Source organism: Aquarana catesbeiana, linkage group LG08 (genome assembly GCF_042186555.1).
Source record: "Aquarana catesbeiana isolate 2022-GZ linkage group LG08, ASM4218655v1, whole genome shotgun sequence".
NCBI classification, from domain to species: Eukaryota; Metazoa; Chordata; class Amphibia; order Anura; family Ranidae; genus Aquarana; species Aquarana catesbeiana.
In genome coordinates this window covers 96,535,512-96,563,092 of record NC_133331.1, presented here as the reverse complement: position 1 = coordinate 96,563,092, position 27,581 = coordinate 96,535,512, and the positions used below count along the sequence as shown (strand labels likewise).

Genomic DNA, 27,581 nt, shown 5'->3' with positions numbered 1-27,581 from the left:
TCTCTAATTCACAGCATTCCTCTGCCAAACTTTCTTCCAATCAGACTGTAGCTAAACGCACATCAGGGAATAGGAGGGGGGACATGCAACTTTCTCCCATGATGTGTTGCCTAGGACTAGTAGCCAATGGCTACACCAGAACAAAACTCACACGATGAAGAGCATGAGGTTACTTCCTGTAAGTTCCAATACCTGGAATTTGCAGCAGCTGCTACAGAGGAAGGAGCATCAAGGAAGCAATGAGAGTCAGTATAACTGTAAGGGACAGGGCTTAAAGATCCTGTCGCTTTGCCCTTTAAAAGCTAAGTTCACCTTTAAGAAAAAAATAATAAATGCACATATTTTTGCAGGAAAAAAAATTAGCATTTATTAATTTTTCCCATATAATCCTGCAAAGCACTGCTCCCGCAATCAGTGGGCTCAGGGGTGCAATGTCATGCTCCTGCAGACACTTCCTCCAGCTTTCTGTCCATACAGTAGGGCTTTCATTTAGAAAGCTGGAGGAAGTGTCATTGCACTATAAGTGCGTTGATCAGCACACTCGTAGCCCACTGATTTTAAATGTTGACAGCGGCTGCGGGGGGAGAAGAACTGCACGCTGTCACAGGGGGTGGAAGCAGGTGGGGAAGAGGGGTGCTTGTGAACATGTTACAAATTACAGATCTACAGAAAGATGTACAGTGGCATGTTCCAAAAGGTGAACTTAGCCTTTGAAGAACTTGGCTAAGCAGTAATTTGTGAGCTGGGCCCATAACATTATCAGAGTCCAAATCCTGAAAAACATCCACATCCGAGAAAATAAAAGGTTAACCATTTTAGCTCTCATACCTTTAACCTCTATGGACAAGAACAACTTTTACATTTCTATTACAGGCCTGTTCAGCAAAGATTTTGTAATATTTTAAGATCAAGATATATACAGTGGGGGGAAAAAAAGTATTTAGTCAGCCACCAATTGTGCAAGTTCACCCACTTAAAAAGATGAGAGAGGCCTGTAATTGTCATCATAGGTATACCTCAACTATGAGAGACAAAATGTGGAAACAAATCCAGACAATCACATTGTCTGATTTTTGAAAGAATTTATTTGCAAATTATGGTGGAAAATAAGTATTTGGTCACCTACAAACAAGCAAGATTTCTGGCTCTCACAGACCTGTATCTTCTTCTTTAAGAGGCTCCTCTGTCCTCCACTCATTACCTGTATTAATGGCACCTGTTTGAACTTGTTATCAGTATAAAAGACACCTGTCCACAACCTCAAACAGTCACACTGCAAACTCCACTATGGTGAAGACCAAAGAGCTGTCGAAGGACACCAGAAACAAAATCGTAGACCTGCACCAGGCTGGGAAGACTGAATCTGCAATAGGCAAGCAGCATGGTGTGAAGAAATCAACTGTGGGAGCAATAATTAGAAAATGGAAGACATTCAAGACCAATGATAATCTCCCTCGATCTGGGGCTCTTTGCAAGATCTCACCCCGTGGGGTCAAAATGATCACAAGAATGGTGAGCAAAAATCCCAGAACCACACAGGGGTACCTAGTGAATGACCTGCAGAGAGCTGGGACCAACGTAACAAAGGATACCATCAGTAACACACTACGCCGCCAGGGACTCAGATCCTGCAGTGCCAGATGTGTCCCCCTGCTTAAGCCAGTAAATGTCCGGGTCCGTCGGAGGTTTGTTAGAGAGCATTTGGGTGATCCAGAAGAGGATTGGGAGAATGTCATATGGTCAGATGAAATCAAAGTAGAACTGTTTGGTAGAAACACAACTCGTCGTGTTTGGAGGAGAGAGAATGCTGAGTTGCAACCAAAGAACACCATGCCTACTGTGAAACATGGGGGTGGCAACATCATGCTTTGGGGCTGTTTCCCTGCAAAGGGAACAGGATGACTGATCCATGTACATGAAAGAATGAATGGGGCCACGTATCATGAGATTTTAAGTGCAAACCTCCTCCCATCAGCAAGGGCATTGAAGATGAAAAGTGGCTGGGTCTTTCAGCATGACAATGATCCCAAACAAACCACCCGGGCAACGAAGGAGTGGCTTTGTAAGAAGCATTTCAAGGTCCTGGAGTGGAGTAGCCAGTCTCCAGATCTCAACCCCATAGAAAACCTTTGGAGGGAGTTGAAAGTCCGTGTTGCCCAGCGACAGCCCCAAAATATCACTGCTCTAGAGGAGATCTGCATGGAGGAATGGGCCAACATACCAGCAACAGTGTGTGACAACCTTGTGAAGACTTACAGAAAACGTTTGACCTCTGTCATTGCCAACAAAGGATACATAACAAAGTATTAAGATGAACTTTTGATATTGACCAAATACTGTACTTATTTTCCACCATAATTTGCAAATAAATTCTTTCAAAAATCAGACAATGTGATTGTCTGGATTTGTTTCCACATTTTATCTCTTATAGTTAAGGTATACCTATGATGACAATTACAGGCCTCTCTCATCTTTTTAAGTGGGAGAACTTGCTTGCACAATTGGTGGCTGACTAAATACTTTTTTGCCCCACTGTGTGTATATATATATATATATATATATATATATATATATATATATATATATATATATATATATATATATATGTGTGTGTGTGTGTGTGTATTTATTTATTTTAAGACCAGCATGGCATTCTTTTGGTGATATTGTCTTGAAAAAATTATCTTATTTTTTTATGCATAGACAAAAAACACCTGCTGACCGCTCACAGTAAATATACTGCGAGCGGGCAGCAGGTACAGGCATGGTCACGTACGTTGCTGGCTTTCTTTTGGGTTTGGGGTGCGCATGCACACACCCCCTGCCAGATTTTGCTGTGATTGGATACAGCACGAGTTTGGCAGCAGATTTCAGCCAATGATTTTAGCTGAAACCTTACAAAACAGACATAACTCTGTGTACATAGGAACAGCAATCTGGCTGTTTCTTTTCCCTGAAAAGCAGGGGGACAAAAAGTGGTAGACCAGCAAGTAAATTCAGCACACATTACACTTGTTAGGCACACAGTTAACCCCTTTATTGCCCCTAATGTTAACCCCTTCCCAGCCAGTGTCATTAGTACAGTGTCAATGTACAGCATTATCACTAATTACTGTACTAGTGACATTAACGACATCAGTGTCAGTTAGTGACCCTCCTAGCCAGTGTCGGTTAGCTCCAGATTGCCCACCTCCCTATCACATTCCCCACTAAATGTAGCTGATGACCGCCGTTACAGTATAGCGTCTACAGCTGCGTAAATTCCAGTATAGATACCATAGTTTGTAAATGCTATAACTTTCGCACAAACCAATTAATATACACTTATTTGCATTTTTTTTTTCATTTTACCAAAGACATGTAGCAGAATACATTTTCGTTTAAATTTATGAAGAAATTCAATGTTTTTTATTGGATATGTTTTAACAGAATTTAGAAAATATTTTTTTCAAAATGTTCTGTCATTTTTCGTTTATATAAGAAAAGACCCCAGTGGTGAGAATTTGAATACAGTGTTGCATGACCGCGCAGTAGCACAGTGCTAAATAGTAAAAAAACGCTCTGGTCATGAAAGGGTAAAACCTTCCGGCGGTCAAGTGGTTAATTATCGTTGACTAAAAATTTGTGTTACTGAAGTTAAAATGACACTAAAATTATGACTCTAGTGGAAAACATTGCAAAGTCATTCACAAATTAAGTAAAAGCTTTATTTTTTTTTTTCTTCATTTTGCACCTTTTTTAAAATGTTAAAAAGTAAAGAAAATTAATAAAAACCAAATATTTAAATAAAAAAAAAAAAAAAAAGAAGAAGAAAAGAATAGCTAATGGGGGGGGGGGGGAGGAGGAAAAGAGGGATTTAAAGCCCTCTCTGAGATAAAATCACCATGGGTTTTTTTCTGGTGTCCTTGTCACTACCTGGCATGATGTGGACACTTTCTATTCAATGACCATTGGTGGGGTCCTCTCAAGTTTGTGGAAAAGGCTAAAGTCACTAGAGGGGGAGGAGGGGACTAGCGGTCTCAGGGGGCTGGATTAGCAGTCGCCCCCCCCCCCCCCCCCCCCATAGCAGCATGCTGAATGTCCATAACTAGTTATGTCACCATGCCTCTAACAGTTATGCCCTGTACACACGATCGGACTTTCTGACTAAATATGTGCGATCGGAGCTTGTTGTCAGAAATTCCGACCGTGTGTGGGCTCCATCGGACTTTTTCCATCGGAATTTCCGACACACACAAGTTTGAGAGCAGGCTATAAAATTTTACAACAACAAAATCCGATCCTTTAAATTCCGATCGTGTGTAGACAAATCCGACGGACAAAGTGCCATGCATGATCAGAATAAATTAAGAGACGAAAGCTATTGGCTATTGCCCCGTTTATAGTCCCAACGTACGTGTTTTATGTCACCACGTTCAGAACCATCGGATTTTCCGACAACTGTGTGCGACCGTGTGTATGCAAGACAAGTTTGAGCCAACATCCGTCGGAAAAAACTATGGATTTTGATGTCGGAATGTCGGATCAATGTCCGATCGTGTGTACGGGGCATTAGACGTGAACAATTCTGAAAAAAATTCCTCTGTGAAAACACTCCAAGATAATGTAGTATAGAGTGTAGGCAAACACACAGTGGTTTTTAGGTATTAGACTATATATCAGATGCACTTGCATGGGACAAAGCATTCCCACGTTCTAAAAGAGTGTCCTGCTTTTGCATTAGACTGTATATCTCTAATAAGGCATTAAAAATAGGATTTTTATAACAGCTTACCTGTAAAATCCTTTTCTTTGAAGTACATCATGGGACACAGAGCCATAGTAATTACTATGTGGGTTATAGGACACCTTCAGGTGATGGACACTTGCACACCCTAAGACAGGAAGTCCACTCCCTATATAATCCCTCCCACTACTGGGAGTACCTCAGTTTTTGTAGCAAAGCAATTCACGTGTATACCAGAAAGAAGGGAGGGATCTCTGCGTCCCATGATGTACTTCATAGAAAAGGATTTTACAGTTAAGCCGTTATCCTATTTTTCTAATCGTACATCACGGGACAGCCATAGTAATTACTATGTGGGATGTCCCAGAGCAATGCCAACTTAGGGTGAGGAAGCAATACTACCTTATCCTTATGAAGGATTAAATATGGCTCTTTACAAGAAAGAGCAGCCAACTCTGATACCCTTCTTGCAAAAGATATGGCTACCAGAAAAACTAGTTTCCTTGTCAAAAGGACCAAGGGAATATGTCGTATCGGCTCAAAAGGCTGTTTCTGTAATGCTGACAGAACTAAATTCAAGTCCCAAAGGTTCAGGGGTGACCTAACCGGAGGATTAAGCCGCGTTACCCCCCTGAATAAAGCTACGAACCAAAGAACGAGAAGCAAGTGGTCGCTGAAATAATACAGATAAGGCCGAGGCCTGGCCTTTGATAGTACTCAAGGCCAGCTTCATTTCTAACCCCATTTGCAGAAAGTCAAGGAGTCTACCTATGACATACTTCCTGGGGTGCCAACCCCTGGATTCACACCAGGAGACATATGCCTTCCAGACTCTGTAATATATGATTCTGGAGGCCGGCTTCCTTGCATTAACCAAGGTAGATACCACTGAACCTGACAGCCCACACTTCTTCAGAATGTGGGTCTCAATAGCCAAACCGTTAAATTTAGCGTTTGTAAGGTAGGATGGAATACCGGACCTTGCGAGAGAAGGTCTGGACGTGGTGACAGGGTCCGTGGGTCCTCTACCGCCATCTTTGTGATCTCTGCAAACCAAGATCCCCTGGGCCATGCTGGGGCCACGAGAGTCACTGACTCCCCTTCCTGCTCGATTCTGCAAAGAAGTCGTGGAAGCAGCAGAACGGGAGAGAATGCATAAATCAGTGAAAACTGATTCCACGGGAATACCAAGGCATCTGTTCCGCAAGCTAGCGGATCTTTTGTTCTTGACACAAAGTTGTCGATCTTTTTGTTGAACTTGGACGCAAACAGATCTACGTCTGGAATCCCCCATCTTTGACATATTGTCAGTTAGATATCGGGGTGAAGAGACCATTCTCCCGGGAACAACTGCTGGCGACTCAAGTAGTCCGCCTGCAAATTCTCTATTCCTAGAATGAAGACTGCCGACTGGCAAGGTACATTATTTTCTGCCCAAGTTAGAATATGATTCACCTCTCTCTGGGCCGCACGACTTCTCGTGCCCCCTTGGTGATTGATATAGGCCACTGCTGTGGCACTGTCGGATTGGATCCGGACAGGACAATTCCGTAATCTGAACGTCCAGGCCCTCAGGGCCAGACGCGCTGCCTGAATCTCTAAAATATTGATGGGCAAGGTCATTTCTGACCTGGACCATTTCCCTTGGACAGTTGCCTCTTCCAGAACTGTTCTCCAACCTGAAAGACTAGCATCTGTTGTTACCACCTTCCAGGTAACTGGTAGGAAGGATTTTCCTTTCTGCAGATTCTTGGTTATCAACCACCAACTGAGGCTCTGGCGCACCTTTGGAGACAAGCACATTGGGAAATCTAGAGCTTGGACCTTCTTGTTCCAAGCCGATAGGATACTGTTTTGCAGCAGTCTCGAATGAAACTGAGCATAAGGAACGGCCTCGAATGAAGCCACCATCTTTCCCAACAACCTCATGCAAAGTCCAATAGAAGGATTCTTGTTTGCCTTGACTACCTGAATCAGCTCCCTTATGGCACTGATCTTCGCCTGGGGTAAGAATACCATCTTCTGGGCTGTATCTATGATCAAACCCAAGTATTCCAATCTCCTTGATGGTTTTAAGGAAGATTTCTCTAGGTTGAGAATCCAACATAGGTATTCCAGGTAGTTGACTGTGGTGACCATACTTTGGTCTAAGCGGGCTACAACTGGTCTATCAAGAGCAGATTGTTTAGGTACGCTAAAATCGTTATACCTTGAGCCCTTAATCTGGCTAGAAGAGGGGCCAGAACCTTTGTAAATACTCGAGGGGCAGTAGCTAGTCCAAAAGGCCGAGCTACAAACTGAAAATGAAGATTTTCTATCTCGAACTGTAGATATTTCTGGTGAGCGGGGAAAATCGGTACATGGAGGTATGTATCCTTGATGTCGATTGACGCCATAAGTTCTCCACCTTGTAGGATGGAGACTCCTGATCGGATTGACTCCATACGAGAACAACGGATATTCAAAAACTGGTTTAGATCTTTGAGATCTAGAATGGGTCTGACATCTACATTTGGTTTGGGTACTGTGAAAAGGTTTGAATAAAACCCCAATCCCTGCTCTTTTGAGACAAAAGATGGTCCAATGCTTGAAAGAGAGACTTCTTTTTCTCTGGATCCCTGGGAACGTTTGATCGGAGAAAACGAGGAGACGGGGGACTCTTGGAACTCTAGTTTGTACCCTAGAGTAATCGAGGAAGCCACGCATTTGTCTTGACACTCTTCCCTCCAGACCCTGGAGAACTGCAGAAGTCTTTCCCCCCACTCGAGCGAGCGCCCCTTCATAAGGAGGCTTTAGTATTTTGTTTTGTAGGTTTCCTTCCCCAGGACTTCTTTTGTCCTTGGGGTTGACCCGGAGGTTTTCCTCTTGAATTTGATGGTGGAGGCCATCAAGACTGCCTGGAGGCCAATGCTCCTGGCACTGGAGAAGCGGCTCGTTTAAATGAAATACGCTTACTCCTTTTCCTAACTGGCAAAAGGGTACTTTTCCCATTAGAAATTCTTTGGATGTACTTCTCCAGATCATCCCCAAACAGCCGTTCACCACGAAAAGGAAAACTAGTCAGGAGCTTTTTGCAGGGCGCTTCGGCTGACCAATTTTTCAACCTTAGTATTCTACGCATATGCCAAAATATAACGCCGCTGGAAGCTCGGCCAAATCTTGGGCCTGCTGATCAGGAATAATTTTGAGCACCTGTTTAAACTGGTCTCTCAAGGATTGACATACACCAATTGCTGCCAGCGCAGGCTGAGTTACTGAACCTGCCAGGGAAAAAGTGTTTTTTAATAGGAATTCCAACTTCTTATCCGTTGGATCCCTAAGCATTTGAGCATCGTCTACCGGACAAGTCAAACTTTTATTCACAGAGGATAAAGCAGCCTCAATTGCTGGTATCTCACATTTTTTAATAAACTTTTCCTCCATAGGATAAAGTTTTGAAAACTTTTTAGAAGGATAAAAATGCTTTTCTGGGTGATCCCACTCAGAATACATAAGCTTTTCCAGCAATGAATGGATAGGAAAGGCATGCGCAGCTTAGGGAGGCTTTAGCGAACCCAAACAAGAAGTAGGTTTATCAACCGACTCAGTTAAGGGTAGCATAAATGTGGAGCGGACCAATTCAGTAAGAGATTGTACCATCAATCTTTCTGATGAACCTGATCCTTCTGCATTTGACCCCTCAGAAGAGGAGCCATCAGCCTCTTCCCGGTCCCCCGAGAAAAATTCATCATCTCCCGCCCCCCGGTTCCTCAGTTTGAGGGTCCTGGGTAACGGAAGGGGACCCATCGCGCTTAGTCCCACTCTGGGATGTGATTAAAGCCGCTAATCTCTGCTCCAATCCTAATATGGTTGAGGAAAAAAATTCTTCAGTAACACACAGGGGCTGCAGTTTTGGAAACAGTTGCACCACCTGATGTCTCGCTCTGACCAGCCACTTCAGATCTCTCAGGGGAGGATGCCATTTTAGAGATGATTTTACTACCAGAAGAAATTGCATTCACAGCTTGAGCAATAGTCCAGCAACTGCCGCTGCTATTAACGCTCAGCCTGATGCTTTTAGTAAATGTGCCAAGGGAATGCCTGTGTCACCAACCTCTTACATGTCCCTTTTTGCTCTTGTGTCCCTCTGACAGCTGTAGCCAGCAAATAATGGAGCTTTTAAAACTTACTCCGGCGCTGAGCACTGCAGCACGCCAATGCTGCGCTAAGCCCCGCGTCACATCGTGCCCCCTCTTTTCAAAAAGAGTGTTTTCCCGCACAGCCGCGAGCCTCCGATCCGAAGGGATCGGCTTATGGGGGGGATGGCGAGGAGGAGATCCGGTAATCCAACCGCCATGCAGGGGCGGTAAAAAATGAAGTGGCCTCCCTCTATCCAGGGAGAAGGGGGAGAGATTTTTCCAGGTGGGGGGTGTTTCTGTAAGAAAATACACCCCCAATCTTACTGGAGTTCTGGGGCTGCTCGCCGGAGTAATCTGCAGCTTCTACTGAGACAGCGTGACACAGCGTAGGAAAGCATGACAAGGTACATGCTCTATACAGCCTCCAGTGGTGACTTTTAGGCATGACAACATTTACTTTTTAAAGGAGACAATTCATAATAAACTTAAAAAATTCCTTAGAAAGCTCCACTTACCTTCCCGCCACAGGGTTTTCTGTGGTAAAACCAACAGACCCAATCTTCACCTCTCACGGTGGGCTCTGTTTAAAAAAACCTTCAGGAACTGGGGCCCTTTTTATCGGGGAATCCACACTCCTGGACCCATAAAACACCCCACCAGAAAAAACTTTAAGGCTGAAAAAAACAAAAGTACTGGATCCCGGGGTCTAGCACTCTAGAAAGAAAAGCATTACGGGCTAAACCTAGTTTCTTCTGGCATGAGGCCCGGGTACCATTCAATTTGGTCTAAAAAGACACTTTGAATGGATCCGGCTGCATAGCCTACCCCAGCAAGGATTATTCCAGTGGAGCTCAGCACAGCACATCTTTACCTGTGACCAACACCTAAGACACTGGCAAAAAAACTGAGGTACGCCCAGTAGTGGGAGGGGTTATATAGGGAGTGGACTTCCTGTCTTAGGGTGTGCCAGTGCCCATCACCTGAAGGTGGCCTATAACCCACATAGTAATTACTATGGCTCTGTGTCCCGTGATGTACGATTAAGAAATGATGGAGTACAAACTACAGTATCCATGTGTATCATATGTAATCTAACATTAGCTCAGAGCAGGCAGCGTACACTCAAACACAACTATGGATTGTTATGACTGCAACTTTCTTATTCTTTGCCTTTTAAAGATATCCGTTTATTAACTATATGAGGGGCAAGAGTTTCAATCCTTTTCAAAACTTGAAGATGATTTTCAACTACCAGATACTTATCTGTTTTATTACTACCAACTATGTTATGCCATCCGGAAGCAATTTGGCTCCCTAGCTAGTCCTGTTGGTGCGTCTCCCCTAGAGAAACTTTTGTGCACCTCAGGCCCTGACAGATTAATCTCCGATTATTATCTATCCCTCTGTGCCTAAATATTCCCAAGATCAGTTGAAATGGATCTCCCATTTGATCAGCAGGTTTGGTCAGAATTTGAGCACACTTACAGTAAATTGGTTGGCTCCTCTAAAAATAAAATTATCCAAATTAAGCTATTTCACCATAGCTTTTTTACCTTTGCCAAAAATGCAAATTGCTTTAGGGGCTGTGGAATGAATGCGGATTTTATACACTGTATATGAAATTGTCTAGTTGTCTCTACGTTCTGGTCAGAGGTAAATTTATTCCTTTCTACTGCTCTTGGATTGCCCAATGTTTTACAGCCTAAAAATTGTTTGCTGGGGATTTTGGTAACTTACAACTTTCTAAATATGACAAGTGCTTGCTGCGCATTCTAAAGTGTGAATTTTAAACACACTCCCGGCTGCTACAGCAGCTAAGAGTGTGAGTACGTCCAACTGTCTAATTTCCAAAGGTAGGGATTTGGGCGGATGTTACATATCGCCGTGCACGCCAGAGTAAGAGAAAGCATTCTAGATCCATTATTCACTGATAAAGCGGAGGTCTGCACACCGCTGCAAAAATTAAAAGCCAGCAGCTGCACATACTGCAGCTGCTGACTTTTAATAATTGAACACTTACCTGTCCTGGAGTCTAGCGATGGCGGCACCGCAGCTGATGTTTCCATCAGCTGTTGGGTGCATGCCACCTCCATTGCGAGTAAGGTAACCCGGCAGTGAAGCTGTTCGGCTTCACGCCGGGAACCCTACTGCGCATGCGCAAGGCTCTGCTCCTCTCTCCTACTGGCCCGGCAACAGGGGAAGGAGGAGGGAGCCCCAGCCGCGATGCCAATACCCGCAGCTGAGGCTCCTGGAAGTGGGGAAAGCATACCTATGAAAGACAGGTATGCTGTCCCCCCCACCCAAAAGGTGCCGAATGGGGCACCGGAGGGGGGGAGGAGTACAATGAGCAGAAGTTCCACCTTTGGGTGTAACCACGCTTTAACACTGAACTGTTTGTTGCCGTTTCATAAGCGCACACAAATGTAAGGCTTGACATGTTGGGAATCTATTTACTCTGCCAACCTTTTCTTTATTATTTTAGCAGAATTGGGTAATACAGTGAGGAAAAAAAGTATTTGATCCCTGATGATTTTGTACGTTTGACAAATGATCAGTCTATAATTTTAATAGTAGGTTTATTTAACAGTGAGACAGGACAACAAAAAAAACAGAAAAAGGCATTTCAAAAAGTTATAAATTGATTTGCATTTTAATGAGTGAAATAAGCATTTAATCTATCAATAAGCAAGATTTCTGGCTCCCAGGTGTCTTCTATACAGGTAACTCTTACAGGGAGTGCCCCTAATCTCAGCTTGTTACTAGTATAAAACAAGCCTGTCCAGAGAAGCAATCAATCAGATTCAAATCTCTCCACCATGGCCAAGACCAAAGAGCTGTCCAAGGATGTCAGGTACAAGATTGTAGACCTACACAAGGCTGGAATGGGCTACAAGACCATCGCCAAGCAGCTTGGTGAGAGGGTGATAACAGTTAGTGCGATTATTCGCAAAAGGGAGAAACACAAAATAACGGTCAATCTCCCTCAGTCTGGGGCTCCATGCAAGATCTCACCTCGTGGAGTTTCAATGATCATGACAACGGTGAGGAATCGGACCAGAACTACACAGAAGAATCTTGTCAATGATCTCAAGGCAGCTGGGACCATAGTCACCAAGAAAACAATTGGTAACACACTACTCCATGAAGGACTGAAATCCTGCAGTGCTCACAAGGTCCCCCTGCTCAAGAAAGCACACATACAGGTCCGTCTGAAGTTTGCTAATGAACATCTAAATCATTCAGAGGAGAACTAGGTGAAAGTGCTGTGTTCAGATGAGACCAAAATCAAGCTCTTTGGCATCAACTCATCTCGCTGTGTTTGGAGGAAGAGGAATGCTGCCTATGACCCCAAGAACACCAGCCCCACTGTCAAACATGAGGAGGTGGAAAAATTATGCTTTGGGGGCGTTTTTCTACTAGGGGGACAGGACAACTTTACCACATCAAAGGGACGATGGATGGGGCCATGTACCGTCAAATCTTGGGTGAGAACCTCATTTCCTCAGCCACGGCATTGAAAATGGGTTATGGATAGGTATTCCAGCATGACAATGACCCAAAACAAATGGCCAAGGCAACAAAGGAGTGGCTCAAGAAGCAGCACATTAAGGTTATGGAGTGACTTAAAACGGGGGTCCACCCACACCGCCAAAAAAAAAAAATATTAAAAGCCAGCAGCTACAAATACTGCAGCTGCTGACTTTTAATACATGGCCACTTACCTGTCCCAGGGTCCAGCGATGTCGGCAGGCGACGCCGAGAACCCGCTCGGTTCTCGGCAGCTGCCGCCGCCATCCATGTTAGGGAATCAGGAAGTGAAGCGTTGCGGCTCTACTTCCCGGTTCCCTACTGCGCATGTGCGAGTCGTGCTGCGCGTCCCAAGTGGTCCCCGCTCTCTCCTGGGAGCTGTGTGTTTCCCAGGAGACAGCGCGGTGGGGACGGGAAGAGGCGTAGACTCCCATGGGAGTCTATGCCGGAAGTGGGTGCAAAGGTATCTGCACCCCCCTCCCCCCTGAAAGGTGCCAAATGTGACACCGGAGGGGGGAGGGGGGGGTTCCGAAAAGCGGAAGTTCCATTTTTGTGTGGAACTCCGCTTTAACCAGTCTCCAGACCTTGAAAGGGGTTGTAAACCCTCGTAGTTTTTCACCTTAATGCATTCTATGCATTAGGGTGAAAAACCTTCTGTAGTGCAGCAGCCCCTTAGAGCCCCCCTTTTACTTACCTGAACCCGATCTTTCCAGCAACGGGGATGAGCCCAGCAGCTCCAGCCGCTGCCTCGGGTCCTCATTGGACAGACTGATAGCAGCAGGAGCCATTGGCTCCCCCTGCTGTCAATCAAATCCAGTGACATGGGAGCCGGGGGCAGGGCCGAGTCCTGCTGTCTGTGTCAATGGACGCAGCAGCAGGACTCGGGAGCACGCCCTCACGAGTGCCCCCTTGGAAAGTGGGTTTCCAAGGGTGCACTTGATGCAGGGAGGAGCCAGGAGCACTGCTGGGGTCCCCAGAAGAGGAGGATCAGGGCCACTCTGTGCAAAACCCTTGCACAGAGGAGGTAAGTATAACATGTTTGTTATTAAAAAAAAAAACCTTTGCAACCCCTTTAATCCCATAGAAAATATGTGAAGAGAGCTGAAGGTTCAAGTTATCAAACATCGGTCTCGAAACCCTAATGACTTGGAGAGGATCTGCAAAGAGGAGTGGGACAAAATCCCTCCCGAGATGTGTGCAAACCTGGTGGCCAATTACGAGAAACATCTGACCTTTGTGATTGCCATAAAAGGTTTTGCCACCAAGTACTAAGTCATGTTTTGAAAAGGGGTCCAATACTTATTTAACTCATTAAAATGTAATTCAATTTATAACGTTTTTAAAATGCGTTTTTGTATATTTTTTTTTTGTTATTCTGTCTCTCACTATTTAAATAAACCTACCACTAAACTATAGAATGATCATTTCTTTGTCAGTGGGCAAACGTACAAAATCAGCAGGGGATCAAATACTTTTTTCTCTCACTGTATATTGCATTTATGTGCCCTAGATTTAACTTTAATCTATTTTTTTAATGTAATTTTGCAGTTCATAAATGGTTTCTCTAATATTGTGTGACATAAAAAATTGGGACCACTATTTTATTCGCTGGGAGGGGTCTGCATCCAGAAAAATTATAACGTTTGGGGTTCTTAACTAATCTTCAGGCCTAAAATGATTTTTTTAAACAAAAAAAATTCGTAAAATGGACTGAAGTGATTAAGACCATGGAACAGTTTTAGGTACAGCGACACAGATCCTTTCCCTATAAGCCACAAAAGATGCTTGATAAAATTCTCTAAAGAATAGATTTAAAAGATTAGCTTTGTTTGCAATCAGAAATTCTACTGACTTCTTTGTTTAATTTTGAAGCTAAACTTCATCTTTAACCTCTTGTAATATGACTGGTGTGGAGAACAATGTGTTATTACAGTCATTTTTATGAATGAGCTCCACTTTCCTGATCCAAATATAAATATAAATATATATATATAGTGGGGTAGGACACATCCATTAAGATGTTAGTTAGCATACAGACATCATATGACAACTTGACAATGGAAAACACTAATAAATGGCAATTTAAATTAGAGCGACAGAGAACGTTCTCTTAAAAAGGGACCTGCATGTAATGACTTGCTTCATTAACAGCACTAAATCAGAATACCCTTCTTGCAATGTCCACTTGCTGGATGACTGGATGAACAAAAATGATCTTCAGTACAAATGGAGCAGTTTAAAAGGCAGATTAATGTCCTGTAGTTTGTATTAGTGGCTTCACATTTGCATACAGTAAAGGGGGGTTTTATACACTCTTTAGTAAAAATTGGGCTTGGCTATTAAAATTCTCAACCACCCACTCAAGTCTAATCTCAAGCCAAGTCTCGAAGGAGCAGAAGTCAATAAAACAAGATAGTTGCACTGATAACCTCGGCCTGCGTTTGTTTAGCGGTAAGGGAGTACGAAAATAAAATAAATAAAAGCTCGCAGGAGGTTATTTCTGTACATGGCACATTTTAGTAGCATGATCAGTATATTATGAGTTTCCTCTGATGGGAGGAAGAGGAAAAAAAAAAAGCTGCTACTATAAAACTTCCTTTCTTCCAGTCACTATGCTGATCTTAACTATTTCCCCGCACTACGAGTGAACACGGATCACATGCACAAGGGGGCAGACTCCATCAGCTGATTCTCATAATAGCATGTAAAATACCATGCATGTCTTCTTTTGAATCGATTCAATGTCTGAAAATTAGGAACTCGCTCATACAAATTATTTCTCCACAGCCAAGCTTCACTGTTAACTTCTTTTGTAATGTGCAAATCACATGAGACAAATGAAACAAACTAATCTAAATTGTGAAAATTGGAAGAAGTAGTATGGTGGACACTGGTGACTGTATGGGTAGATTATTAGCGGTGTACGAGAACGATCACTTGGCCACAGTTGCGCATATGGATCAGGCTGGGTACACATGACCCAAGAAGTAAAAAAGAAGGCGCACCAGCCTTGTGCATTATCCTTAGATAGATTTATTAAAAAACAAATAAAAACTACACACAAGCATGTGAAAGTAAACTGCAATACAGAAGCCTTTAAAGGATGGCAATCGGTCTAGTAGCCACAGTCTCCAGATAACGAAAGAGATCTTTGAAGGATTGTTGAAGGAGAAGTAATTGCAGTGTAGCTCTGCGTTAACCACTTGCTGACTGGCCACAGTACATATACGCCATTTTTCATGCTCGGATCCCCCTCCCCCCCTCCTACGACAGCAGATTGCGGATCCCAGTATTTGGGGCTGATTACACTGTCAACACATAGGTTATGTATAAATTCAAACATAGCTGTGTTTACTAAGCTGTAATTAGCTATCACATGGGACCTGGGCCAATCACAGCAGCCTGAACCACTAGAGATCACAGCTGTCATGTATGGTTAACCAATTTATGACAGTTGAAACCTTTGCTGTTACAAAGATCTACTAACAGCAAAGTGTAAACAAAAAAAACAAACCCCTGATTTTTTTCAAAATTTGTCTTTTTTTTGTTTACATTGCAAAAAATAATAAAAAAAAAAACAAAGGTGACCATATACCACCTATTTGTGTGAGAAGATAAAAATGTCATGTGCGTAGAGTGTTGCATGACTGTGCAATTGCCAGTTAAAGTAGTGCAGTGCTGAAAAGCAAAAAGTGCCCGGGTCATGAAGGGGGTAAAACCTTCCGCAGCTGAAGTGGTTAAAGGAAGTTGAAAAATAACAGAACAGATCACCAGGTGAAAATCAAGGAAACAAAGTTTAAAAAAAGAAAATGAATGCAGTCACAACATCTAAGAATTTGTAAGCTGCAATACTGCTTTAGTGTGTACAACGAAATGAATGAATGAAATTAATGATTAGGATCTTTGATTGCAAAGCTTCCAAACAGTTATTCCCATTGTGAAGAAAGAACAATCTTCTGTTTAAGGCTAGGATCTATCTAGCAGTATAAATGAATGTACTAATCAGCTATTGACTATTCATTGTATTCTATTTGTATGCAAGTCGCAACAGGTACATTTTTTAATTGTAGCTCCAGCCAAAAAAATAATTTTTACGTTTTTTTGGATAGCAGAGGGAAGGGTTAACACCCCTCCAGCATTTGTTTTGCTGTCTGTGCCCCTGTTCAGAAGATTTCACCTCACTTTCCTTCCCAATGACAATTAGATTTAGAAAATTTTGGATTGTTGTGAAAACAAGGATTGGTGATAGACCTTCAGTGGAGACACCTTTTCCCCATGATAACTCTTACAGGAGAGAATTTCCCTTCCTAGGAGTAGATTTCATCTCACTTCCTGTTGTCTCCCTCTGTTTGTAAGTACGAGTTGTTTGTAAGTCGGATGTTTGTAACCCGGGGACTGCCTGTATAGGTCTTATTCTTATGTTTTATTGCTATAGGTTTTATAATCTGGGGGGCGTAACCAACATAATGTATGTGCATGTAATAAAATAGCTCTGAACAGCGAGTCTGATTTAATTTGAATGATGTAAAACCCATTGAGAACATATTAAAATTAGGTCAACAATTGTAGACTCTTTTTCTCTAAATATATTTTAGGCACTGTGATGAACTGATGAATGGAAACCGGAAGAATACAGATCCCTAGCCTTCTGTCTGACAGTCTCCATACTTGCCTATTCTCCCCTTGTCTAATGAAATTGTAAATCTGAAATGTTATTTGTGTTTTAAGCGGTTAACTGCAGCGGAACATCTTGAGCCAAGCTGATCTATGTAATAAACTTCATCGTAAAACATATGATTGACACAGGGTGTATCCCAAGAGATTCCAGAGCAGCTGAAAGCTTAATTGCATCTGCTTTTGTGGTGGACAAGTGGTGCACCCCAGGGGCTTAAACCATTAAAATCTCACCAGCCCAGAGGGACAACTGGCCCCCAGCCACCCAACCCAGCTGACAACTGACTGTGCATAAACGCCATTAAAACTTAATACTTTGGTGCGTGTCTTTGCTTCTGTAGAGGCAGGCTAGCTTTGGTTTGACTATCTGCTAGTCATTAACAAAGCAGTCACTTTCAGTGCTTTGGTACATTGGCTTAAAAAAAAAAGACTGCCTATTCTTCAGCTGTGCATTTAACTTTAAAGCACATATTACTGAAGTAGATTTTCAAGTTCTAAATGCCCAACAGCCTCTGAGTGTGAATTTAAAAAAGTGTTCACTTCTAAACTGGCTCTACAGATGCTGCTTACGGTGCAATAATAATAATAATAATAATAAATAATAAATATAGCTAAAGCAGAACTTTATTGAGTGAAGCGACTTTTTTGCCCCCCCCCCCAAAATAAAATAACATTTACACACACACACACACATATATATATATATATATATATATATATATATATATATATATATATATATATATATATATATATATATATATATATACACACACACACATACACACAGATTTCCTCCAGGTTCTCTGGTCTCCTCCCACACTCCAAAGACATGCTGGAAGGTCAATAGGCTCCTGTCTAAATTGGCCCTAATGTGTGTATGTATAAATGTGAGTTAGGGACTGATGTGACTGTACAATATACGTGTGTGTGTATATATATATATATATATATATATATATATATATATATATATATAGTAATATTATTATGCAGCGCTAAGGGCAGCCAATAAATGAACATAAAATTATTAAAAATTATTAAACCATAATATCATAATCAATAACATGAAAGAATACCATAATAATTCATGACCACTGTAGGATATGTGTATAATGAAATATTAAAATTAATAGTGTCAAATAAATCAAAGAGAGCACATAAAAAGTCCCATCACAAAGAGTGCGATTAAAACATTCATATATAAAGTTCATAAATGTAAAAAGAAGAAGAAAAAATCCGAAATCCGTGATAAAAAAATCCAATCTCCCAAAAAGTGAATACACCCAAGTGGATATGAGGCTCCTTACCGACTCAAAAGACCAACAGAGGTCTATCCAAGCATATGGGAGATTACAGGTTTCCCAATAACCTATACCAGCATCTGGATCTGTGGCTGAGGCTGTATGGCCGCGGGTGTTCCAGTATCCACGGCTCCGCCCACCCGCGGAACACCCGCGGCCATACAGCCACAGATCCAGATGCTGGTATAGGTTATTGGGAAACCTGTAATCTCCCATATGCTTGGATAGACCTCTGTTGGTCTTTTGAGTCGGTAAGGAGCCTCATATCCACTTGGGTGTATTCACTTTTTGGGAGATTGGATTTTTTTATCACGGATTTCGGATTTTTTCTTCTTCTTTTTACATTTATGAACTTTATATATGAATGTTTTAATCGCACTCTTTGTGATGGGACTTTTTATGTGCTCTCTTTGATTTATTTGACACTATTAATTTTAATATTTCATTATACACATATCCTACAGTGGTCATGAATTATTATGGTATTCTTTCATGTTATTGATTATGATATTATGGTTTAATAATTTTTAATAATTTTGTTATGTTCATTTATTGGCTGCCCTTAGCGCTGCATAATAATATTACTATTATCTAGAGTATGTATCTGACTTTTTTATGCTGGCTGCTTTGGTAATTTGGGTTAAAACCTTGTTTTTTATTAAATGTGTTTTTAGTTGGTAAAAGGTTAATCCCTTACAGTTACCAATCAATTATTGGGCTTCTAGCGCAGCGTTAACCCTTTTTGGTTTTTTTTACATATATATATATATATATATATATATATATATATATATATACACACATACACACACATACATACATACATACACACACACACACATACACACACACTGTATCTCACAAAAGTGAGTACACCCCTCACATTTTTGTAAATATTTTATTATATCTTTTCATGTGACAACACTGAAGAAATGACACTTTGCTACAATGTAAAGTAGTGATTGTACATTTTGTATAACAGTGTAAATTTGCTGTCCTCTCAAAATAACTCAACACACAGCCATTATTGTCTAAACCGCTGGAAACAAAAGTGAGTACACCCCTAAGTGAAAATGTCCAAATTGGGCCCAAAGTGTCAATATTTTGTGTGGCCACCATTATTTTACAGCCCTGCCTTAAAGTAATTGTAAACCCTTGTTTTTTTTTTTTTTTTAAATAACAAACATGTAATACCTCCACTGTGCAGTTCGTTTGCACAGAGTGGCCCTGATCCTCCTCTTCTGGGGTCCCCCGGCGGCGCTATCAGCACCTCCCGGCATCGTATAACCCTTCTAGGAGAAGCGCTCTCCTGGAGGGTTACCTTGTGAGCATGCTCCCAAATCCAGCATTTGCATCCATAGATGCAGAATGCAGGACTTGCCCCCCCCCCGGCGCCCACGTCATTGGATTTGATTGACAGCAGCGGGAGAGAATGGCTGCGTTGCTATCAATCTATCCAATCAAGAGTCGTGAATTCCGGGCAGAGAAGGTGAGCGCTTCTCCGCCGAGGGAACGAACGGGCTCAGGTGAGTAGAACGGGGGGCTGGGGGGCCGTCACTGTCAGAAGTTTTTTCACCTTAATGCATAGGATGCATTAAGGTGAAAAAACATGAGTGTTTACAGCCTTTAACCCTCTTGGGCATGGAGTTCACCAGAGCTTTACAGGTTGCCACTGGAGTCCTCTTCCACTCCTCCATGACTACATCAGGGAGCTGGTGGATGTTAGAGACCTTGAGCTCCTCCACCTTCTGTTTGAGGATGCCCCACAGATGCTCGATAGGGTTTAGTTCTGGAGGCATGCTTAGTCAGTCCATCACCTTTACCCTCAGCTTCCTTAGCAAGGCAGTGGTCATCTTGGAGGTGTGTTTGGGGTCGTTATGTTGGGATACTGCCCTGTGGCACAGTCTCCGAAGGGAAGGGATCATGCTCTGCTTCAGTATGTCACAGTACATGTTGGCATGTAGGCAAGACACACTTGTCTTTGTACTCCTCATCTGGTTTCCGCCACACACGCTTGAAGCCATCTGAAAAAAATAAGTTGATCTTGGTCTCATCAGACCACAGGACATGGTTCCAGTAATCCATGTCCTTAGTCTGCTTGTCTTCAGCAAACTGTTTCCAGGCTTTCTTGTGCATCATCTTTAGAAGAAACTTCCTTCTGGGATGACAGCCATGCAGGCCAATTTGATGCAGTGTGCGGCGTATGGTCTGAGCACTTACAGGCTGACCCCCACCCCTTCAACCTCTGCAGCAATGCTGGCAGCACTCATACATCTATTTCCCAAAGACAACCTCTGGATAGGATGCTGAGCACGTGCACTCAACTTCTTTGGTCGACCATGGCGAGGCCTGTTCTGAGTGGAACCTGTCCTGTTAAACTGCTGTATGGTCTTGGCCACCATGCTGCGACTCAGTTTTAGGGTCTTGGCAATCTTCTTATAGCCTAGGCCATCTTTATGTAGAGCAACAAATTCATATTTTCAGATCCTCAGAGAGTTCTTTGCCATGAGGTGCCATGATGAACTTCCAGTGACCAGTATGAGAGAGTGCGAACACTAAATTTAACACACCTGCTCTCCATTTACACCTGAGACCTTGTAACACTAACAAGTCACATGACATCAGGTAGGGAAAATGGCTAATTGGGCCCAATTTGGACATTTTCACTTAGAGGTGTACTCACTTTTGTTACCAGCGGTTTAGACATTAATGGCTGTGTGTTGAGTTATTTTGAGGGGACAGCAAATTTACACTGTTATACAAGCCCTACACTCACTACTTTACATTGTAGCAAAGTGTCATTTCTTCAGTGTTGTTACATGAAGAGATATAATAAAATATTTACAAAAATATGAGGGGTGTACTCACTTTTGTGAGATCCTGTGTATGTGTATATATGTGTACCTTTTTCTAGATTTTTGTTTTGCAAACCAGCACTTCCTGTTTTTTTGGCCTAGTCCAGGCCCTACTGTCTCCTGGGACTGCTATGACACACCTATCCCAGGAAGGGCAAAGGCACAAGCACAATACAGACACGCATTAATGGCACTTCTGCCCACGCACAGCGGATTTCAGAACGTGCGCACACACTCCATGGACCGTTACAGTGCTCAGCTACCAGAAATATGTGTGTTTGTGTGCACAACCATAAATCCACCACGCATGCACAAATTCAGCAGTTAAGTTCTGCTTCAATGCTTAGTGAAGGTTGGAAGTTTAATTTTAATCTGCTTATATTTTGCCTTCCCTGGTTCCTCCCTTAACCCTCATCAACATGTTAATTACAATTTTTAATAAAACCCGCTTTCCATACATCCTGGTTTCGTTCGGGTCCATGTACCTGCACCCGCTAAGATGTCTCACTGGGAGCATCAGCTGCTTCTGTGCAGCCGCTGCATCTCAATTCACAGCAATGGGACTGCCTGCACTCGGACGCATAGAATAATTGTGTATCCACATGTTGGTAAACACAGCCCTCCAAAAGGCATATGGTTATGTACTCCCCCGTGTGAATGAGTATGAAATTTCAGTCTGGAGGTGTGGGTGTTCCTAGACAGGCTGCATTTCCATGCAGACAGCACTAAGGAACAACCACATGTAATGCTGAGCCAAAGGAACTGGCATTCAATAAATAAAAAGGAGTGGGCCAGTAGCAATTAGACTGGGGCAAATAGAACTAGAGGATGCTGGATGTCTTTCAGTCAGGAAATGGGGCAGGTTCTGACTTTTTGCAGCTTCTACATCATGTGAAGTTCACAGGCTAGAGCTCAGCTTTAATATATATATATATATATATATATATATATATATATATATATATATATATATATATATTTATTTATTTCAGTGTACAAGAAAATGTATTGTTAAGCTGTCCATAGACCTGGGGATGGTTGGACATCAAGGCACAACCTCACTGTTTGGGGGGTGTGTGGTATCTTTGGGAATAAAGATGAATTTAGGTCTTACATACCAATTGAGCAAGAGGGAAGAGGGGAGATGAGAGGCAGAAGAGGATATCTTTGTCATTACATCTGAGACGATTGCTACCCAGCTGATGGGGAAGCTCCATCCACCCTGCTTGTGTGGATGGAGGAATCTGTTGTATGGATGGAAGAATCTGCTGGTTGAACAAAAGAGAACCTTACTGTCTATGGCCAGCTTAGAGTTTGCATATCAAAGCGTCCTAATTTGGGGCATTCAATGCAGTCTGTAAAAGAACAGCTTATGGAAATAAAAAAATCAAACCTAGTCATTTGTTTATAGCAGCTAGGAACAGGAGGGGCTGGGTGTTTAAGAGCACATTCTTGCTTTTGTGTGCATTAGGGCACATGGTTATCTGCGTTGTGGTGCCTTGTATTAGGGCAGCCATTCATTTTGAAACACACCAAAAAATGCATCTGCTTGCACAGAATTCATGTCTGTGCACTGTGACACACCATGGTGTAAGTGTTTTTTTTTTTTTTTTGTAAATGTACAGTGCATCCGGAAAGTAGTCACAGCTCTTCATTTTTTCCACAGTTTGTTATGTTGCAGCCTTATAACAAAATGGAAGAAATTCATTATTTTCCTTAAAATTCTACAAATAATACCCCATAATGACAACGTGAAAGAAGTTTGTTTAAAAACTTTGCAAATTTATTAAATATATATAAAAAAAAAAAAAAAATCACATGTACATAAGTATTCACACAGCCTTTGTCATGACAGTCAAAATTGAGCTTGGGTGCAATCCTGTTTTCACTGATCATCCTTGAGAGGTTTCTACAACTTGATTGGAGTCCACCTGTGGTAAATTCGGTTGATTGGACATGATTTGGAAAGGCCCACACCTGTCTATATAAGGTCCCATAGTTAACAGTGCATGTCAGAGCACAAACCAAGCCATTTAGTCCAAGGAATTGCCTGTAGACCTCAGAGACAGGATTGTATTGAGGCACAGATCTGTGGAAGGGTACAGAAAAATGTCTGCAGCATTGAAGGTCCCAATGTGCACAGTGGCCTCCATCATCCGTAAATGGAATTAGTTTGCAACCATCAGACTCTACCTAGAGCAGGCCGTCTGGCCAAAATGTGCGATCGGGGGAGAAAAGCCTTAGTCAGGGAGGTGACCAAGAACCCGATGGTCACTCTGACAGAGCTCCAGCATTTCTCTGTGGATAGAAGAGAACTTTCCAGAAGGACAACCATCTCTGCAGCACTCCAGCAATCAGGCCTGCATGGTAGAGTGGCCAGTGGTACTCCTTAGTAAAAGGCATGTGTCAGCTCACCTGAAGTTTGCCAAAAGGCACCTGAAGGACTCTCTGACCATGGGAAACAAAATTCTCTGGTCTGATGACACAAAGATTGAACTCTTTGGCCTGAATGTCAACCGGTATGTCTGGAGGAAACCTGGCCAATACCATCCCTACAGTGAAGCATGGTGGTGGCAGCATCATGCTGTGGGGATGTTTTTCAGCGGCAGGAACTAGTCAGCATCAAGGGAAGGATGAATGCAGCAATGTACAGAGACATCCTTGATAAAAACCTGCTTCAGAGCGCTCTAAACCTCAGACTGGGGCGAAGGTTCATCTTCCAACAGGACAACGACCCTAAGCACACAGCCAAGATAACAAAGGAGTGGCTACAGGACAACTCTGTGAATGTTCTTGAGTGGCCCAGCCAGAGCCCAGACTTGAACCCAATTGAACATCTCTGGAGAGATCAGAAAATGGCTGTGCACCGACGCTCCCCATCCAGTCTGATGGAGCTTGGGAGGTCCTGCAGAGAAGAATGTGAGAAACTGCTCAAAAATAGGTGTGCCAAGCCTGTAGCATCATACTCAAAAAGATTTGAGGCTCTAATTGGTGCCAAAGGTGCTTCAACAAAGTATTGAGCAAAGGCTGTGAATACCTATGTGCATAGGATTTTTTTAAATAAATTTGGAAAGATTTCAAACAAACTTCTTTTATGTTGTCATTATGGGGTATTAATTGTAGAATTGTGAGGAAAATAATGAATTTAATCTATTTTGGAATGAGGCTGCAACATAATAAAATGTGGAAAAGGTGTGAAAATATTCCGGATGCACTGTAAATGTGTGTTGGTGCTATTTAGGCTAAATGGCAAGACATTACCACAAAAGGTGCACAAATGTAAAGTTGTAAAAGTTTTAATAAACCTTGTCTTGAAGATTCAGTTCCACTTTAATATGATCAGGTTATTTACCGTATATACTCGAGTATAAGTCGTTCCGAGTATAAGTCGAGGCCCCTAATTTACCACAAAAAAATGGGAAAAATGTATTGACCCGAGTATAAGACGAGGGTGAGAAATGCAGAGGGTCAACAATGCCCATCTGCAGCTGCCTGCCTCCCTGTGTCCTGTGCAGCCTACCTGTACCCTGTGCATGTGTCCTGTGTCCCTGTGTGCATGTGTCCTGTACATGTCCTGTGTGCATGTGTCCTGTGTGAATGTGCAGCCTACCTGTGTCCTGTGTAGCCTCCCTGTGGCGATCTCCAGCCTCCCTGTTGCGATATCCATCCTCAAACGGCGGCCGGCGTGTGATGATAGTGTTTGGCGGCCATTCCACAGTTCAAAAGCCACGCCTCCTCCTCGTCTGTGATAGGCTGACCGCTGACTGCCTATCACGGACATTCTCTCATTCTCATACCACGGACGAGAATGAGAGAATGTCCGTGATAGGCTGTACACTGACAGCTGTTCAGCCTATCACAGATGAGCAGGAGGCGCGGCTTGTGAATGCTGGAATAGCCGCCGAACACTATCATCACACGCCGGCCGCCGTCTGCCTGCATGACACGCTGATCATGCAGACAGACGGCGCTGACTCGAGTATAAGTCGAAGGGGACACTTTCAGCCCAAAAAAAAGGGCTGAAAAATTCGACTTATACTCGAGTATATACGGTACTTGTCATTTTGTTTTAACACAGGTTTCACAAAGAAACAACAAGATTAAATAACTTGATCATATTAAAGTGGAACTGAATCTTCAAAAAAAGTTTATCAAAATCTTTTTTATTGCAGAAGAGTCATTCTATGTCTTTTCTGAAACAAAACAACTGTACCTATCTGTTCAGGGTCTGTTTTTAAATGTCCTCTGAGCTGCACATACTCACTCAGTGTGGGATGAATGATTGCCATGGTCATGTGCCAGAGTCACATCATCCCAGCCAGAAAAGCAAAGAAGCTGAAAACCACCTTGGAGGAAGCTTGGGGTAAAGATGTCAGTGGCCGGCAAGTGATCCAGCATTGGGATTGCTGAAACAGAGGTGAGTAATCGGCAGACTGTAGTTCCACTTTAATCTCGGCTAATGTTCTTCCTAAAATGCAGCTTTACTAATATAATAATTAGTCCCTTTTTTTTTTTTTTTTTTTAAAAGGAATGCTAGTCATTTAGTCTTTAATAATGGAAAAAAAAAAATTTCTTATGTCCACTTTTCAAACGACCACGTTTCAGATATCTTAGTTATCTTCTAACATCCATACGTATGTTTTTGCTGGTGATGCTGCAAGCGTACATGACTACTGCTTCAGCTGAGTCAATTAAAGCCATTCTTTGAGCATCTGTTCACGTGGAAGTGCTTTCCCTGTGCTTTTTCCTGCATGGCCTAGTACATTCCAAATATAGTACTACACACAACACAGCATGGAACCAAGGTGTGGTTAAAAAAAAAAAATGAAGGTGGTGCCATTTGGGGTGCTGTAGATACATCCACTCTTGGCTTGGAACATGGAAAATTGTGGGTCAAGTTTATCCTGCAGTTTGTAACCAAAAAGGTGAAAACTAGCCTGTTCTTTATGAAATGTAATGTATGCATGAGATATCAAAGAAAAATATAACAGAAACAAAAGTATAACTATAGGCAAACATTTTTTTAAATTTGTGATGGTATCCATTTCATTATATATTTTAGAGGGAGGATTATAAACCCTGTCAGATTTTTTTTTTCCCCCCATCTGTGTCCCATTTCAGATTTTCTTTGACTTCCTATCCCATAGCCAAACAGGAAATAAGGGGAAATCCCTTCAAATGAAGGAAGTCCCTTAGGGAGCCCCAGGTCACCAGAACTAGTGCTCCCACTGGCAGATTTCCCCTCTTTTACTTTTATGGGGACAACCCAAATTTTGTTATCTCAGAAAAAGGGGGCACAGACAGCAATAAAACCTGACAGGTGTTCCAATCCATCTCCACTCTACTCAAAACTCAAGCAGAGGCCATCTCTCAACAGTGCTTTTGTTTTTTGTGCCCAGTGCCCTACTACTCCTGGAGATGGTGCAATAACCACAGTCAAGATTCAAGTACTTGTGTCCTTCAACAAGCAGAAGAAAAATAAGTTCTAATGTGAACGTGAAACATTTTTCAGTACATTTTATATATAAAAGCATATATAGAACACATTTTACCTGGCAGTGCAGTGATAAAGTCCCTTTGCAACATTGGTTTAAGGTAAGTATTTATGTGTCCATGTTGATAGTGGCACATCCGGGAGATGAGATGCTCAACAAACTCTACCTGGTCACATTCAGACCACTGCTCAAAGTACTTTACACAAAGCTCCTTCTCCTTCTCGTAGTTTGCGGATAGCTTCCTTTGCTTGGGCACGATCATGCTGGAAGTGCCATTGGCAAGTTTAGTCTGCGGGATAAAAAAAAAAAAAGATATCATAATAAATAAAAAGAAGGAACAATAGTACACACCACACAGTTCAAGCACACATAAATTTACAAAATGCATCTGTTACACAACAGGAGAAAAAAAGATTCAGACATATAAACTGTCTGACAGGGAGCATCTATTTACTACTGTCAGCCAGCAAACAGCTCCGTATCCTTGCAAGGAACTCAGAAAGGACATTACCACCCATGCTGGAAGTGCACATAAAATAACAGAGATTGTTAAATGGAAATCCGGAGTGACACTTTAATGCACTTAAATGAATTTCATGATCTTCCACCGTCAGCCTTACAAACAATTTAGTGCAATCCTATGAATATGTTTCAGTGGGAGGCAGGGACATACAGATGCAAAAAGGTCAGGACGGACGTAGGAATGGCAATTAGGTCCAAAAACAGCGCTGTTTTATAACCATACCTATAAAAGCATGCAATCTTTGAGATACATAAATACATGAAGGAATAGAATGGTGGAAAATGCAGAAATTCAGATGAATAAGTAAACATGTCAGATGCTTAGCAGAACTGAAGGAGCTTGCAGACGAAAATGGTAT

At 42.3% G+C, this 27,581-nt stretch overlaps 1 protein-coding gene across 4 annotated transcripts in view; it reads right to left on the bottom strand.

Annotated features, from left to right (window-relative positions):
* The window catches only part of BTRC (beta-transducin repeat containing E3 ubiquitin protein ligase), a 324,424-nt gene that overhangs the window by 87,264 nt on the left and 209,579 nt on the right, over positions 1–27,581 (bottom strand). For all 4 annotated transcript variants that reach the window (XM_073596174.1, XM_073596175.1, XM_073596177.1 and 1 more), the window contains one exon: positions 26,758–26,989. In XM_073596174.1, coding sequence (XP_073452275.1) covers positions 26,758–26,989 — 232 coding nt within the window. The remainder of the gene's footprint in view (positions 1–26,757; positions 26,990–27,581) is intronic.